The sequence below is a fragment of the Nothobranchius furzeri genome, chromosome 2 (genome assembly GCF_043380555.1).
Source record: "Nothobranchius furzeri strain GRZ-AD chromosome 2, NfurGRZ-RIMD1, whole genome shotgun sequence".
In the NCBI taxonomy this organism is placed as follows: Eukaryota; Metazoa; Chordata; class Actinopteri; order Cyprinodontiformes; family Nothobranchiidae; genus Nothobranchius; species Nothobranchius furzeri.
The window spans coordinates 75,969,605-75,987,151 of NC_091742.1; the positions used below are offsets into that span (position 1 = coordinate 75,969,605).

The window sequence follows — 17,547 nt, forward strand, 5'->3', positions numbered from 1 at the left end:
TAATACGCAGTAAATATACTCAATACTTGAATGCCTGACAACACGTAACCCGCCCAGAGTAACCTTTGACCCACCTCGTGTGGACTGACCAATGAGGAGAGGGTCTTAACTTGAGGCCCTCTCTTCATTGGTCAGTCTGCATGAGACTGACTCTCAACTGACGTTCAGTCATAGGCAGCGAAGCGTCTCTGTGCAGCGCAAAATCCCGGGTGGACAGTTTGTTTAATATAGGGTGATCATATTTCCATTTCCAAACAAGAGGACAGGGGATCTGTGCCTATGACGTCACACTATGGCAACGCCACACAAACCATGTTGGGACCCATTTTTTGTAAGAACTAAATTAATATCAGATTCTGCCAATAAAAGGGCTCTAAAACAATTCATATGCAAATATTTTGCATATTTAATGCAAAATCTCATTTTTCTGCTTTAGTGCTGCAACAAGGTTTTAATAATAATAAATTATTATACTTTTTGTTTTACTACAGCATCGGTAAGCTTCCTGTGCACAGATTATCAAGGATGCTTGTTTCAGCTGTGAGATTAGACGATAGGATCAATGAAAAAATAAGTTGTCACACACTCCATGGAAACTTTCAGAGAATCCACAAATAGTGGCTTTCAGGTGGTTTTGTTACTTTTTACAAGTTTAGAAAAGAAGCAGATGAGAAGCATGTCTGATAATTTAGTTTTTCATCTGATAATATTAGAACATGTCAGTAATGTCTGAGGGGCTTTTATAAACACTGTATAACTAACACTCCTGGAGAGGGTATGAACTACAAAGAGGCTTCTGGGGAGCCCAGTTATGGGGGGGGGGGGGGGGGGGGGGGGGCATTTAGCCTTGGCCCCCAAAATGTCTTGAAACGGCCCTGGGTGTGTGACTGAGTTTTGAAGGTGATCTGAATTGTATCAGATGTATAAATATGACATGTGTATAACTTATTGTTTTATACAGGTAAAAACGTGTAGTGGAGATAAATCTACCTACATTTTACTTTTCAACACTTTGTTTTGTTTTCTTGTTTTTATTTAACTATTTTCCTGTCCTGACTGTCTCTCATCTTCCTGCATCTCCTCATAATTCTCCAGAAAATCTGTTGCCTGGATTCTTATCTTTTCACCTCATCAGTTACTTTTGAGCAGATCAAAGATCTCCTGACCGCAAAGCGCAGAGTGCGTTTCGATGCTGCGTGAGGTGACATCACCACAGCACAGGTGATGAGCTCCGCAGTAGCGCGCTTCAGGCACAAATAAGAAAGAAAATAGAGAACATGTGCAGACAAGAATGATCGTGTGCTAATTATAGCTTTTTGGTTGCACCACTTTGAGAATGGACCGTGCGCTGGAAGCAGCTGCCTGGATCGCTGTGCAACAATGCAGAACCGGTTCGCAGCAGCACAAAGTCTGCAGGCTCTCCCTCGCGCTGATCTGTCGGTACCGGCTCTCCCTCGCGCTGATCTGCCGATACCGGCTCTCCCTCGCGCTGATCTGCCGGTACCGGCTCTCCCTCGCGCTGATCTGCCGGCTCTCCCTCGCGCTGATCTGCGGCTCTCCCTCGCGCTGATCTGCCGGCTCTCCCTCGCGCTGATCTGCCGGCTCTCCCTCGCGCTGATCTGCCGGCTCTCCCTCGCGCTGATCTGCGGCTCTCCCTCGCGCTGATCTGACTTGCTCTGGTCTGCGCGCAACGGCGGGCGGGAAGGGGGGGGGCGCTTTTGGAAGAGATGTGCGACACAACGAATCGATGACGCAATTCGTTGCCAACGCTTTTAGTAATCGATTTTCATCGAATTTATCGATTCGTTGTTGCAGCCCTAGCTCTTAATAATCAAGCTCCATCATACATCAGTGATCTGAATGTTCCATACGTCCCTAACCGAGCACTTCGCTCTCAGACTGCAGGTTTACTGGTGGTTCCCAGAATATCTAAAATTAGGATGGGAGACAGATCTTTTAGTTATCATGCTCCTCTCCTGTGGAACCAGCTCCCAGCTGTAGTCCATGAGGCAGACACCTTGCCTACTTTTAAGACTAGGCTTAAAACATTTTTATTTGATAGGCAGGGTATCTGCAGGTTTAAGGGAGCCAAATTTAAGACCTTTTAAGACCCTTTTTAAGGCCACTTTGACCAAATTTAAGCTTTTTTTTCAATTAAATTTAAGCTATAATTTCCAGCTATTGCCTGGAACCGGTGCCAACCACGTTGCGAATGTGGGATTAGCCATCTAGTTACCATTAAACTTGCACTTCCTCATGGCACAATATCCCACTAGCTTAACCAGCTAATGTGCTCATCTAAAAATAGCCCCATTTCACAACCAACTGAATGTGTACGGTTCAGCTTATGCAAATGTCATACACAAAAAATGCTTAACACAAACTAGAAATTCACAAACATTTTATAGAAATAAAAGAGTCTTGTTTATTGGGTCTTTGGTAATTTAAGACCTTTGGAAACTGTATTTAATGATTATTTGTTATTTTTAAGGATTTTTAAGGCCTTAAATTTGGAAAAGCAAATTTAAGACTTTTTAAAGACCCGCGGATTCCCTGGATAGGGCCTATGGTTAAAATCTGATGTTAGCCTAAATCTGAACAAGTGGGGGGAGTACAGGGAGGTGGAGTGTACAGTCGGTAAAGACGGCTCTCCCTTGCCCTGACTCCAACATGCCTCTATCTAAATAGGATAGAATATCCTGAGTTATCTCTGTAGTTATGCTGCTATAGGCTTAGAGTGTGAAAAGTGGTCAGTGTATCCTCCAGCAGTCTACTACTTTCTTCTACAATCGGCTCTTTAACTGTATTATTTTCTGCAATTTCAGCTGTTAACTTTATTTTCTCTCTAAAGCCCCCTTCAGACAGGCCATGAAAAACGGAAATGTTCAGGACTCTGTCCGTAAGACCTTTGTGTCTGAATACAAACATCCGGATAACGTTTTCCGTAATTAAACCGGACGAAGCCCCTAGTAACAGGTCCGGACTTGTTACGGACAAGGTGCAAGGCCGGATTAACCATATGAGCAACTGGACAATTGCCCAGGGCCCACGAACTCTAAAGGGCCCAGGGCAGCAAGGGCACGAGCAAAATACTGTAGGCCTATCTGTAATATCCCGCTTTATATTAAACTAGGAAGACCGTACGTCCGGTTTTCCCTGGGCATGTCCACTTTTCACTCTCTGTCCGCGGGTCAAGACTGGGGGTTCTTGTATTGATGATAGGGATGGGTACCGAATTCGGTACTTTTTAAGGTACCGACCGAATTCCATAGTACTGACCGAGCACCGATTCACGTCATTTCAAACGGTACCTCATTTCGGAACCCGTCCTTCATAACGAGAACTTGCCAAGACAGCTGCACATGCGGAAGAGCGTTATGTCGTCGCTCGCTGCGAGCGAGTTGTAAACAGAGCAGCATGGTAGAAAGAACGCACGCTAAAGCTTGGGTCCACTTCACTAAAAGTGATGGGTAACTGGGTGATGATGAAACCAGTGACAACGATCTAAGTGAGACATCCTCATCTTAATCTGCTCCAGTAGGTAAATAAAATGTTTAAGATAACGTTAGCTTGATAAGTTAGCTTCCGTTTTGCTAATGGTGCGTTCGCTTTCTCCTTGGAACTCCGAATTTCTGACTAGAAGAACATGAACGCGCTCTAAAGTTTGGCTACACTTTACTAAATGCGACGGGTGATTGGGTGAAGATGAAACCAGCGACAACGATCTAAGTGTGAGGCATCATCGTTTTAATCTGCTCCAGCAGTTAAATAAACTGTTTAAGATAATGTTAGCTTGATATGTTAGCTTCCATTGCCACCGTTGTTAACAGCTAATGGTACGTTCGCTTTCTCCTTGGAAATTCTAGCTTCCCAGTAGGAAAAATCAAATGAAAAAAGACGGCGAAAGGAATGAAGATACACAGTAAATTTAGTTCACAGTAAAGATGTTTGCTTCAGTTTAATTATCAGCTTATAAAACTACAAGGAAGATGTTAAAATACAAACAGTTGAATGTTATTTATCGTGATATTTATCAAATATTGTTATATATTGAGAATAATATATATTTAATTATAAAAGAGAATTAAAATAATAAACACTCAAAAGTATCGAAAATTGGTACCGTTAAGTACCGGTATCGATTCCTAAGTACCGGGAATTGGTACCGAATCGATTCAAATGTCAAAGGTACCCATCCCTTGATGAAAATGTCCGGCTTTTCATCCAGGAAAAGGGATCGAATTATGGGGGAGTTGGATATCCTACACATCCAGGGGAGCTGGAAAAAAGTTTTCTACCTATATTACATCATTTATGGACTCTTTTGAGCAGAGAGCACAGAGAGCGGCACAGCGCTGCATTGTTGCGCAGCGATCCAGGCAGCTGCTTCCAGCGCACCGTCCATTCTAAAAGTGGCGCAACCAAAAAATTATCATTAGCACACGATCGTTCATGTCCGCACATGTTCTCTATTTTCTGTCTTATTTGTGCCTGAAGTGCTCTGCTACTGCGGAGCTCATCACCTGTGCTGCTGTGATTTCACCTCACTGACTCAGCATCGAAACGCGCACTCCGCTACGGTCAGGAGATCCCTTTGATCTGCTCAAAAGTAACCGATGAGGTGAAAAAGTAAGAATCCAGGCAGCAGTTTTTCTGGAGAGTTTAGAGGAGATGCATGAAGATGAGAGACAGACAGGAGAGTAAATAGTTAAATAAAAACAAGAAAACAAAACAAAGTGTCCAAAAGTAAAATGCAGGTAGATTTATCTCCACTACACGTTTTTACCTGTATAAAGCAATAAGTTATACACATGTCATATTTATACATCTGATTAGGGCTGGGCAATATGACGATTTTAGACCGTTTTACGATCTACACATCTGACGGTCTGTCATTTTTGAGAGACCTTTTTATCACGATTCACAGCTCTGCTGTTGAATTTCTGCCTCTGAATGAAAATGGAACTTACCTCAGGCGAATGACACGCCTTTGTTTGACCCTTAACCAATCAGAGTGAGTCATAGTAATATATTAGTGCCCCGCTTGTTTTCACCTGTGTGTGAACAAACATGGCTTCGGCCGCGGCTGAGAGCGACGAGGTTTTCGTTCCGAAGAGGAACGCAGGGTATCCCTAGTGCGCAGCGCTAACAACTTAGCGACGTGACATGCCTCGGAGAAAGCGTAAAAACACGTTGGACGCTTCTTCTGAAGCAGGAAAATAACACTTCTTCTTAAGCAGAGCACGACGTCGCCTCGGCTCGTTCACCCTCTGCCGAGCCGGACTGAGCTCGGTCACTGGGTCGTTGGAGCTGCCCCGTGACTGCCTGATGGAAAACCAGCGGGTTTCATCAGACTCGTAAAGTTTTCTTGTTTTTGCTGGGGACCCCCGGTATTTTACCGCTCCCTCCTGCAGTCTTCCCCTATTAAAATTTAAAATGATTTTGTAAACTCCGTGTATCAATAGAAACAATCTCTGCCTCTGCAAGCTGCAGTAAATGTAGTCTCCAAATAATAAGAGGTGCATTCATCTGTGTATCTCCTTTGATCCGCATTAGTGATATTCTCAGCACCAGAACAGTGAAGCAAAGAAAGATTCCTGAGTTTGTTAGTAATTTTATTTATTAGGTGCATCTAACCTGTTCTATTTTTCTCTGAAATGAGATCAAATCAGTGCTTCTATGGGTTGTCTCCAATCTGCACTGGAAAATTTTACTTTATTTAGAGACTTGTTGCAGAAAATATTCAGAATGCGCAGTTTTTTGCTACCACAAGCGATCTCTGGTCCAGCCGCACATCAGAGCCGTATTTGAGCTTAACTATCCACTACATGAGCAATTGGGAGCTACATAGTATTTTGAACAAGTTAATGTTTGCACAATACGTTTGCAATTGACATGTTTGCACTTTAAATACGTTTACGATTTTAATTTATGTGAAGTTACTTGAAAAACGAGAAAAACTCATTTTTGTAATTGTTTCTCTCAGGGCTTTTATCATCTCTGGTGTGAGTTTAAAATATAAGTGTGTTAGCACTGTGTTGATTATCCCTAATATGAATAAATGTTTATTTATTCAATGTTTCTCTTCTTTAATACGCAATTGAAGTTATGCTATTCATGGATAAAAAATCGTGATAAAATCGAAATCGTGATAAAATATTGGAAAAATCGTGATATTCTATTTTTGCCATATTGCCCAGCCCTACATCTGATACAATTCAGATCACATTCAAAACTCAGTCACACACCCACGGCCGTTTCAAGACAGTTTGGGGGCCAAGGCTAAATGACCCCACCCACCCCCATCCCCCATAACTGGGCTCCCCAGAAGCCTCTGTGTAATTCATACCCTCTCCAGGAGTATTAGTTATACAGTGTTTATAAACGCTCCTCAGACATCGCTGACATGTTATCAGATGAAAAACTAAATTATCACACATGCTGTCTCATCTGCTTCTTTTCTAAACTTGCAAAAAGTAACAAAACCATTTGAAAGCCACTATTTGTGGATTCTCTGAAAGTTTCCATGGAGTGTGTGACAACTTATTTTTTCATTGATCCTATCGTCTAATCTCACAGCTGAAACAAGCATCCTTAATAATCTGTGCACAGAAAGCTTACCAATGCTGTAGTAAAACAAAAGGTATAATAATTTATTATCAATAAAATCTTGTTGCAGCACTAAAGCAGAAAAATTAGATTTTGCAATAAATATGCAAAATATTTACATATGAATTGTTTTGGAGCCCTTTTATTGGCAGAATCTGATATTAATTTAGTTATTACAAAAAAAGGATCCCAGCGTGGTCGGTGTGGCGTTGCCATAGTGTGACGTCATAGGCACAGATCCCCGTCCTCTTTTTTGGAAATGGAAATATGGTCACCCTACATTAATTAAACTGTCCACCCGAGCTTTTGCGCTGCACAGAGACGCTTCGCTGCCTATGACTTTGAATGTCAGTTGAGAGACAGTCTCATGCAGACTGACCAATGAAGAGAGGGCCTCAAGTTAAGACCCTCTCCTCATTGGTCAGTCCACACGAGGTGGGTCAAAGGTTACCCTGAGCGGGTTACGTGACATCAGGCATTCAAGTATTTACTGCATATTACAGTAAAATATTCTGTATGTGACCATATTATGGTGATCCTTGGGTCGTGATGATGGGGCCCTTGAATATTGTTGCCCAGGGTACAACAAAGTGTTAATCTGGCCCTGACAAGGTGGCTGCTTCAGACTGGTGAGGTTGAGTTCCGGACAGGGAGGAGGGGGGAGGAGGAGGGGACCAGGGACGCTGTGCGCACCTAGATAGCTCGGTCCTGTAGCATGCGGCAAACCATGGCAGCTTGCCTCCTATGGTACCGTCTAGAGGCGCGACGGAGCGCATCACACCGCTTCAGTGATTCCTTTTAACCATTGAGCTTCATCATCCTGGTCTCTTATGAGTCTTCGTGTGCGCAGAATTATGCTTAACATAAGTCCGATCAGTGAGAGGAATTCTATCTCTTCGTCTGCCATGTTTGACTGAATGGCTTTGTTTGGGTAAGCTGGGCGTACACTGTGCGACTTTTTCACTTTTTTGAGCCGATTTTCCACTCGTGCGAGAATCCACGAGATCGGGGCGAGTTTTGCGCCGAGCGTCGTGTAGTGTACAGGGGGTTACGAGAGGCAATTAACACCAAGTAACCAGCTACCGATTAGCAATAGTGAGCCTGCACGGACTTCTGGCGTGTTTAATATTTTGCTCGTCCCTCGTGACGGTGTCGCACTGTTGAAGCGGCGTTGCGAGCAGCTGCGACCCAAAAAGTATCAGAACCGCTCACGGTGCATGCGCAATCCTGCATCAACACTGCTCGCCCGCTATTTCCCTAATAACACACGTTGTTCGTTTTTATTTCTACACGTTTTTTTAGTCACAAAGATTGTCAAGAAAGCGTGTGTGTCGTGTTCATGTCACATTAAACTGATCACAAAACACAGATTTACTTTTATTTTGTTTTCCTCATCCAACCTAGGGATGCACCGATGGATTGGCATTTGATCGTAATCGGCCGATAGCGCCCCTATCGGTTTTGATCGGAGTTTTCAAAATAGATCAATGCAGACCGATAGGGTTGTCACGGTAACCAGTGTAGCGGTAAACCCCGGTAAAAAAAGTTGACAGTAATAACCGTCTTGTTTTTTAAAAAAAAAACTATTATCTCGGTGGGTTTACCGTGGCTGCGGTGTAGGCGCGGTGACCCTTACCAGCCACCGTATCATCTGCTGGTTGCCGGCGGCACATGCACACTTTGTTGTTTACAGCCAAAACTTTCTTGAAGCTAAAGCTGAAATAATGGCCAAAGGAGGAGACGACAGAACTCAGGACATTTATTATCCCTCAAAGAAGACAAGTGGGAAGTACGGGTATCTTTTGGATATCTGAAGAATGCCGAGGGAGTTTATAGAAGACGGCTATCCTGTTTGCAGCACGTGCAGAAAAAGTGTCTGTGAAAGGCAGCAACGCTTCAAATCTCATGACACATCTGCGTGACCATCGCCCACAACTCTACAGTCAACGCAAGGCAAGCTCACGTTAGCGTTTTAGCTAAAATGCGTGATCCGAGGACTTGGGTTAAGGGAGAATGCAACGAGTCGCTATTTAAAGCAGCCGCAGCACCGCTACCTGCATATAAACCGTGTCGCGGACACCCCCATGTTGAAATGACGCTATGCATTACGGGGCTCCCAGGGGCAGATAAGAGTTGGTCTCTCTCCGAGAATAATTATGAATTTAACAATGATTACTGCCTGATGACATTTTCCCAAATCTGCAAAGCTCACTGGAAGGACACAAATCGAGGACAATATTTTCCTGATATAGGGTTTATTACTCAAGGGTAAAAAAAGTATCTGATTAGAAGGCTACTTGAGTACTGAGAATCATCTGATCTAATATTTTTAAAATGATGACATCAAACAGACATAAAATAAGAAGTTATGGGCAAATATTGCTATTTTAAAGACTAAAGAGGAAAGATGTAAACAAATAAACAACATAATTACAAAATAACACATTTTAGGCTAAATTTAGACACAAACTGAGGACAACATTTCCTGACATACAGGGTTTATTTAATTGTGTGAAAATGTAGCACGTTTAAAAAAATTACCGCGATAATACCGAAAACCGTGGTAATTTTGGTCACAATAACCGTGAGGATAAATTTTCACACCGTGACAACCTTAATACAGCTTGGGAAGCTCTCGGATGGAAACCGATGTTTTCCACCTGGTTCTCCTCAGCGGCAGCTCTGCGCATCTCTGATCGCAGTGGCGCTTGTCTGCGGGCTGCCGGTGTCGGTACAGGATCTGCTCGGGTGCAAGATCGGCTCGGGGTCCTTCGACTGCCGATGATGTTAAAGTACGGCAAACCCACTCGGACAAAATACACTACACATCTTTATACTGTTGGAAAGAATTTGGCAGTTTCGTTATTAAAATAATGTTTCTTACGACGCAAGTTTGTGTTTATAATGGTATTTGTAAAATAAAACACTATATTGTATTCATAATGTTGAACTCCTCTTTGAGCACATCCCTTGAAGGAACATAGGTACTAGCAACACCTGTGAAAGTGTACTTGCCGGAAAGAAGTGTGTCACGTTTATTGAAGTATTTTGTGTTTAGAGTTTTTGACATCTTGTCCATGCATAGTTCAGTTACGCTCATAGCTGCTAGCCAAAACTCGACTTTTAACTGGAGTTAAAAGTTTTCTGGCTTTACTAAAATGTCTGTCAGTACTTATTTGATTGATGGTAGTTTTACTTTCGATCGGACTCCAAATGTAATCATTTGGCACGTTTCTAATTCATAATTTGTAAAAAAGTAATCAGTGATATTAGCATTAGCCGTTTCTTTAGCGACCGACACATCACTACATCATTCCCCTTCCTAATGTCCTGAAGAATGGTCCGGAGCGCAGGCGGAGTGTTTAGCTAACCTACAGGAAATGTCAACGACGGTTATCCTGAAAGTAGCTAAGGGTTACCAGAGATGATTCTCAGGTGTTCGCTAGGTACTTTTAAGATTTAAAAAGTCAAGAAGGGGGTCTAAAAAGCTGCTAGAAATAACGTCAAAGTCGCTAAGTTGGCAACACTGTGGAGGAGCGCTTCATTTGGAACTCAGGGCAGCGCAAGTGGGAGGAGCAAATAATCGGCTTGTTTTGTTTGTATAATCGTTCAAAACTCAGATCGTAATTGTGATTAAAATTCGATTAATTGAGCAGCCCTAGTTCAGCCCTAATATACATGCAGCTCTATGCTAAAAGTGTATTTTCAAAGAGGTAATGATGGATTTCTTTGTAAAAGTTGTCCATCTTTCCAACAGAAAAATTAGCCTGGACCAACGTAACGTGATAACAACGTAACGTGATTACATAACTTCCGTAAGGTTCGTGTTCAGCCAATCAACTACTTTGACGTCATCAGCAGCCAAGGACCCCGAGCCGATCTTGCACCCGAGCAGATCCTGTACCGACACCCGCTTGTGGAGCTCTCGGGAGACCTCTGTGTTTCTCTGTGGACTTGAAAAAGATGACAGGAGAGGAATTTAATTAATTCACTTATCAACTATGTAGAATGCACGGATACCAAAATTATTGCTGAAGAAGTTTATACATTTTATAAAGACCTCTATTCATCATCTGGTGGCAATGAATCAAACCTATTGGATAATATTACACATCTCATACCAAAAATCAGTCAGGAATTTAAAATGATAAGTGATGCAGAGATTGAAATATTTGAAGTAGAGGCAGCAGTCAAACAACTGTCCGCTGGGAAATCCCCTGGTCAAGATGGTCTAACATCTGACTTTTATAAACATTTTTGGAATAATATAAAATGCATTCTCTTTTTTGCATTACAAGAATGTATCCAAACTAATTCTTTGATGCCGACTATGAATCAAGGACTCATCTCTTTGATTCCGAAGAACGGCAAAGATAAAAAAAATTCTAAGCAATCTAAGACCAATTACGCTCCTTAATGTGGACTACAAAATACTCGCTCATATTGTGGCTAATAGGTTCAAAGAAGGTATTTTACAAATCATCAGCGATTCCCAATCTGGGTTTATCAGGGGTTGCTCCATACATAACATTAGGTTGGTCCTAGATTTGTTAGATTACAGGGACACATTTGAGGATGGCTTTGTTCTTTTTTTGGATTTCTGCAAAGCCTTTGACCGAGTCAACCATTCCTTCATGTTAGACACGTTACACCATTTTGGCTTTGGAACAAAGTTCTGTGAAATTGTTCAAACCTTATACACGGATATTAATAGTACTGTACTGTTGCCATCTGGAACCTGCAAACGTTTCAACATTGAAAGAAGCATCCGACAGGGGTGTCCAGCCTCCCCTCTTCTATTTATCATGGTCGTGGAAATTCTCAGCATTATGATTAAGGATAGTCAGAGAAATTAGATGTTTTTGGTAATTCGTTAGCTATAATTCAACTGGCAGACGATACTACGTTCGTCCTTAAAAATAAGAAACAGATACCAGTTGCTTTACAAGTAGTTAATTGTTTTTCAGAAGCTTCTGACCTTTATTTAAACATAGATAAATGTGAATTAATGGCCATTCATGATCATTCTCAAACAACTCTGCATGGCATACCTGTTAAAGATCAAGTCAAATATTTGGGGATTACAATCTCAAAACAACTTAGAAACGAGAGTAAAATGTAATTTTGAGAGCTTAATTAAAAAGAGTAAAAGTATTTTAAACATATGGCTACAAAGAGATCTCTCAATTTTTGGTAGATTACTTCTATCCAAGATGGAAGGATTGTCAAGAATTATCTACCCGGCTTATTCTCTAAGAATTCCTCAAAATATTATTAAAGAAATTAACCAAAACAATTTTAACTTCATGTGGAAAAACAGACATTATATAAGGAATGACATCAAATCAATAGAGGAAGGGGGTCTCAATGCAATCGATTTCGATGTAATGAATGGTGCACTTAAGTTAAAATGGCTACAAAATTTTATAAATCATATAAATACATTGTGGTTTATTCTTCCTGCTAAAATTTTCTCCAGTGTAGGCAGAATCCAATTGCTTCTTCAATGTGACTTTGAATTATCCAAACTCCCTATTAAGTTATGCAAATTTCATGAGCAAGTTCTACAATATTGGAAATTAATGTATAAACATAACTTCACATAGCACAACACGCCAATATGAAACAACCGTTATATCCTGATTAAAAGGAAATCTTTTTTTTAAATGATTGGCATCTCCATGGAGTATGGTCCATTTTGCATTTGATGGACCAGAATAGAGAATTTCTTTATTTTACGGTTTTCAATCACAAATTTAACCTAACTTGTTCTTCTCAGCAATATGCCGAGGTAATCAATGCAATCCCACCAGCTATATATTCTAATTTGAAAGGCACTTTGTTGTACTCTCACTTTATTCTAAAAATACCTCCTTTAACAATTAAGAACTGTTCTTTTGTGGACAGGAACTGCAATAATAAAATCCTTAGATGTTGGCTCACTGTCACCCTCTTTCCCTTACCTCTTAGAAGACGGGAATTAGTACATCAATTTAGTAATTCTGATGTTAAAAACATTAGATGCAACTATCTCAAATTCCCGATCCCTCCTAAAGCCAAGGAAGTTCATTTTAAAACTATAAACAGTATTTATCCTTGAAAAGATTTCTTGGAGTCTAAATTTAATATTGGAGAGAACGATTGTGCCTTTTGCACTTCTAATATAGAAACTGAGACACATTTATTTTTCACATGCATCTTTACCAAAATTTTCTGGGATAGTTTTCACTCGTGGTTAACGCATAATAATTTCATTATACGCTCCTTATCTTTTTCTGACATCAAGTATGGTATTAGTTTGGAAAATAAAATGCAGCAATTCACTGTCAATAATTTGATTATTTTCGCCAAATTCTTTATACACAAATGTAAATTTGGCAATATCAAACCGATCTTTGTTTTTTTTAAAGAATTTGCATCCTTTATGGATTCTCTTAAATTATGTAGTTCCAAGAAAGCCATTTGGCTCTATAACAATTTGGTGAATGTCTCCTTTACACCTAATAATGTTGTTTGATGTAAAAAAAAATATTTGTTATGATTTCTGCAGGTTGATATTGAGCTAAATTAATATTACTGTTTCTCTTTGTACACCTGCTTTTTTGTCATGCTCAGAATTCAAATATAAATATTGATTCTTATGCAAGCCTGCAAGCTTCATTGGCTAAATAAAACTTGTTAAAAAAATAAAATAGACATCTGTGTTTCACCCGGTTTTACCCAGCTGTCAGCCCAGCGTGTGACTCAGAAGCTCTGGTGTTGTGCACAGTTAACTCCGGTTGTAGCTAGGTCGCTACCTCCGTTAGCTTAGCTCCCACCTCCGTGTTAGCTTTGGGTTAGCTTGTAGCTACATTAACTTCAGTTCGAAATTTGATCCCAGCCTTACAGCCCCACCCTCAGCTCCACCTCTCTTCCCTTTTGTGTAGCCTACATCGCATCATTCTGGGTCATTTTCTGAATTTAATTTAACTCCAAAATATCTAAACTGGACTACTTCACTTCAGCATCCACTTTGACTCTAGGAGATTGAATCAGTCTTTATTTCTTTATAGAATTTGTTCTACACTTCACATCACACAAGGGCCTTTACGTCACCTTTATTTACCATAAATGGCTAAAACTGGTCCTTTTCTGCCACAATAATCACGTAATTTATGCTAATCCTAAAGCTCTTCCCCTCGGTACCCGCTGGTGTTTCTTACCTGCTCTGTGCGAGCTGCTCTGTGGTTTCCAGCTCATATCCGACTGTCTGCGCTGGCCACCGAGCCCTTCCTCGAACTGGGCCATGGCTTCTTCAACCTTTTTTATTTTTTCTCTAGCAGTAGCTACTTGCTTGGAGACAAACTCCATCAGAGACTCTCCTGAATACATGTTTAATATTCACCTCACAAGGCTAAACAACAATAAACTAACGTTGCAAACGGTCTTCTTTTTCAGTTCCTTCCTCTTGTCCACGAGGCTGAAGTTATCTTCCGTTCCCAACTATTCGGGAAACGGCTAAAATGGGCAATTTTGTTTGTAAACAGGAACGCCACCTGTTAGCAGAGTGTCGTTTCACGCAGCGGTCGGTCCAAATATCCCAAGCGGAGTCCCAGATTCAAAGGTAGGAAATAAACAATCGATACAGAGCATCTTGTTTCAATGGGCTTCACTGGCGCTAGCAACTTTGCAGACGCCAATGCTCCCGTTTTATTGGTGCATCCATGAGGTTAGCGGTCAACATACATGTCCTTCATTGGTTATCTTATTAGGATGTCATCTTCACTTCCTCTTTTGTCCTTTTCACAATAAAAGCGTATTTATACTCATTCTTATTTACAGATATATACATACACACATGCAACATACAACAGGGCATATTTTACTGATGCTTATGTGATGGGACAGACAGATCTCATCTGGTCCCATCCCAGTAAGGAGCCAGGTGGCTCACATTAGAGTGATTGCAGGGTGGGGTGAGTCATCTAATAAAAGGCAGCTGCCTGCTCTTTCAGCAGGACAGCTTTGGTATGGCACTTCAGGTGCTGGGGTAATGAGAAACCCCAACTGCAAGCAGCGATTGTAAGTACTCTCCCTCCTGTGTGGCCTTAGCTAATGCTTGTTGCTCTATCTTAACGTGTTTGGTACCATGTGATCGCAGACCGGAGCTGCATCTGCTGCTACAGCGTTAAACTGCACCCAGATACTCCTAACCAGATCTCGGCCCGTGCGTGTGTGGCAGCCGTATTGAGGCTGATTTGACTCAGCCGTGCCACGACTGTAAGTCTTTTGCCTCTAATTGGGGAGGGTCGTACTGATCCAGGGGGACCATGCAGTTTGTTTGTTTGCAGTGTGACTTCCTGTCTGTGTGCCGAGAGCCGCTATTCCTTTCAGCTTCGCCTGCAGCGGTGCCATCCAGAGTAGCAGAGCGTTTGACGGCGTCGGTGGTGCACTGGCCCTCCTGCTGCTCCATCTTGCCATTCCGCCGCGACCAATCTCATCTCCAGTGCCGGTTGTGGGCCCAGAAGTCTCCTCACAGCTGTTCTGTCCATATGGATTTGTTTTGCATACAGGACTGGTGTTAATTAGTGGTTGGGTGTTGGAGTCCTGGTTGCCGGGGCAACCGCCAGCGAACTCCGAGCCCTTGGCTTCCACCAATATGGTTTTTAGACTAGACTTTTAATAAAGAAGTGTGTATTTGAATGTTACCATTTGTGCACAGAGTGATCATTTTAACCTACGGGCCTTTTTACCTTTCCCTGGAGGGAAGCTGAAACCAGGGTGGTGTTGTTTTAGCTCTTTTTATCATTAAATTATTTATAGCGCCATGTCTTACTTGCCACACTTAACACCCCCACTTGCTCTGTAGTTTGCATTTTTCATTAATTACTGAACTTCATATTCCAAATAACAGTTTGTACTTGTTCAGTTTACACACAGTTGTAGGTTTGGTCATTACATCTGCAATCATGTCTTCTGTCGGTAAATCCATTATTCCTTCTTTCAATGTTGATCTTATGAAATGATATTTAATGTCAACATGTTTACACCTCTGTCGTTTTACAGGATTTTTAGATAAAGCTTTAGCACTTTGGTTGTCCTCATTTATTTTTGTTTGTCCATATTCATAATTGTCCATGTGCTCAAGAAGCTGCATCAAGTATAAACATTCCTGATTGGTGGCTGCTAGAGACATGCACTCTGCTTCACAGCAACTGTAGACTGCTTTTTGGTTTTCCAGGATATGAGTGGTCCCTTTTCTGATAGGCTGATGCAATATCCCTTCATACTCTTGTGGTCTTTAACATCTGAAGCCCAATCTTTGTCAAGCTTGTAGCCCTAGTTTTTCGCCTTCACATTTCTGGTAACATAACCGCTTATCTTGTGTGCCTTTGAGATATCTCAACACATGTTTGACTGTGGTCCAGTGCTGTTCTGTAGGGCATGAGAAACATTGTGAGACTTAACTTACTATGAAACTTAAATCTGGTCTTGTGTCACAAAGTAACACGGCAGCCTTGCAGTCTCACTCTCAGACACAGAAACGTTGTTGAAAACCGGGAAAACATCCAGTTGGATGAGCTTATCAGCAGGTCCGGGAAACTCATAAAGTCCATTATCGTTGTAGTTTAGATGCTTTAAGAAAATGCCTGCTGATGAGTTTTCTACCCGGTCTCTGTTGCTGCCCTCCCCGATCCAGACTCCATTAACTCGCCTCGCCACAAGCAGCATTCTGCCGTCATTCAGGGACCGGGTCAGGGTAGACCAGACCGGATCGATCGGTGCTCGGAACTCTGCGGTCTCCTTCAGAAATCCTTTCACGAGTTCTCCTAGAAAAAAAAGAATTGAAGGAGGAACCACACACCATGGTGAGATGTGCTTCACTCCTGCGTCAGAATGCCAGCGTGCTGTGTAAAATCATGTCTTTTAGCCTGGCCTGCCAGACAGCAATAGCAGCAGCTGTTTCAGCAATGATAAACTGCTAGGCCCTATAACAGTTGTATAACACACTTGTCTTAGTTAATATGGCTGGAATAGAAAACTAAAGTAACATGAAGTACTCGTGTCTTCTGAGGTTTATTTCAAATAAAAACTTTAGGTTACTGTCGTAACCCCGGTTCTCTGAGTAACATGAGTGAGATGTCTCACTATGGGATACGCCCCTCCGCGGATTCCTCAGAAGCACTTATCTCAATACGCCAATCCTGATTGGCCAGTGACCGTGACGTACGCGTCCCCCTGCTACTATAAGTAGCAAGCGTCCCAACGCACGCACTATTCAAGATAAACACCTCTTCTCGCTTCGCCCAGCAAGAAGGGTTGTCTGGTGAGACATCTCACTCATGTTACTCAGAGAACCGGGGTTACGACAGTAACCTAAAGTTCTCTTTCTTAACATTCGTTTCGATGTCTCACTATGGGATATGGAGACTCCCGTATTGCCAGACAGCTTATCCAGCGATCACCAACCTACAGGGATACGTCTTGGCCCGCCAAAGACCCCACACTCAGAATCGTGTGAGTCATTGCAGGGACCGAAACATCAATCTTATAGAAGCGTGCAAATGCAAGTGGAGAAGCCCAACTTGCTGCAGCACAAATCTCCTGGATTGACAGCCCCCGAAAAAGGGCCCAAGAAGCAGACAGACCCCTAGTAGAATGGGCCCTGAGCCCAACAGGAGCCTGAATGCCCTGACAGGAGTTAGCCATAGAAATAGCCTCCACAATCCAGTGGGAAAGCCTCTGCTTTGTGACGGGTTTCCCCTTACGAGGCCCACCCCATGACACAAAAAGCTGGTCCCCCCTGTGAAGGTTCTCCGTCCGATTCACATACTCCTTGAGCGCGCGAATCGGACAGAGCTTGTGCCACCGCTCCTCCTCAGGAGAGGAGAAGGGTGGCGGGTAGAACGCTGTGAGGATAATAGGAGAAAAGGAGCCCACCACCTTAGGCACAAAGGC

The 17,547-nt window shown here is 42.1% G+C and overlaps 1 protein-coding gene and 1 long non-coding RNA gene across 2 annotated transcripts in view; one reads left to right on the forward strand and one right to left on the reverse strand.

The window, feature by feature from the left end:
• LOC129156057 (zinc finger protein 121-like) overlaps nt 1–14,102 on the reverse strand; it is a 29,882-nt gene extending 15,780 nt beyond the window's left edge. The window contains exon 1 of the mRNA XM_070547965.1: nt 13,812–14,102. Within this exon, the coding sequence (XP_070404066.1) occupies nt 13,812–13,980 (169 nt within the window). The 5' untranslated portion in view covers nt 13,981–14,102. The remainder of the gene's footprint in view (nt 1–13,811) is intronic.
• A 305-nt stretch (nt 14,103–14,407) lies between these two features.
• LOC129156061 (uncharacterized) lies at nt 14,408–15,296 on the forward strand. Its single transcript, XR_008560259.2, has 3 exons — nt 14,408–14,670; nt 14,750–14,868; nt 14,940–15,296. It is a non-coding gene; the product is annotated as an uncharacterized lncRNA (long non-coding RNA).
• The last annotated feature ends 2,251 nt before the right edge of the window (nt 15,297–17,547 follow it).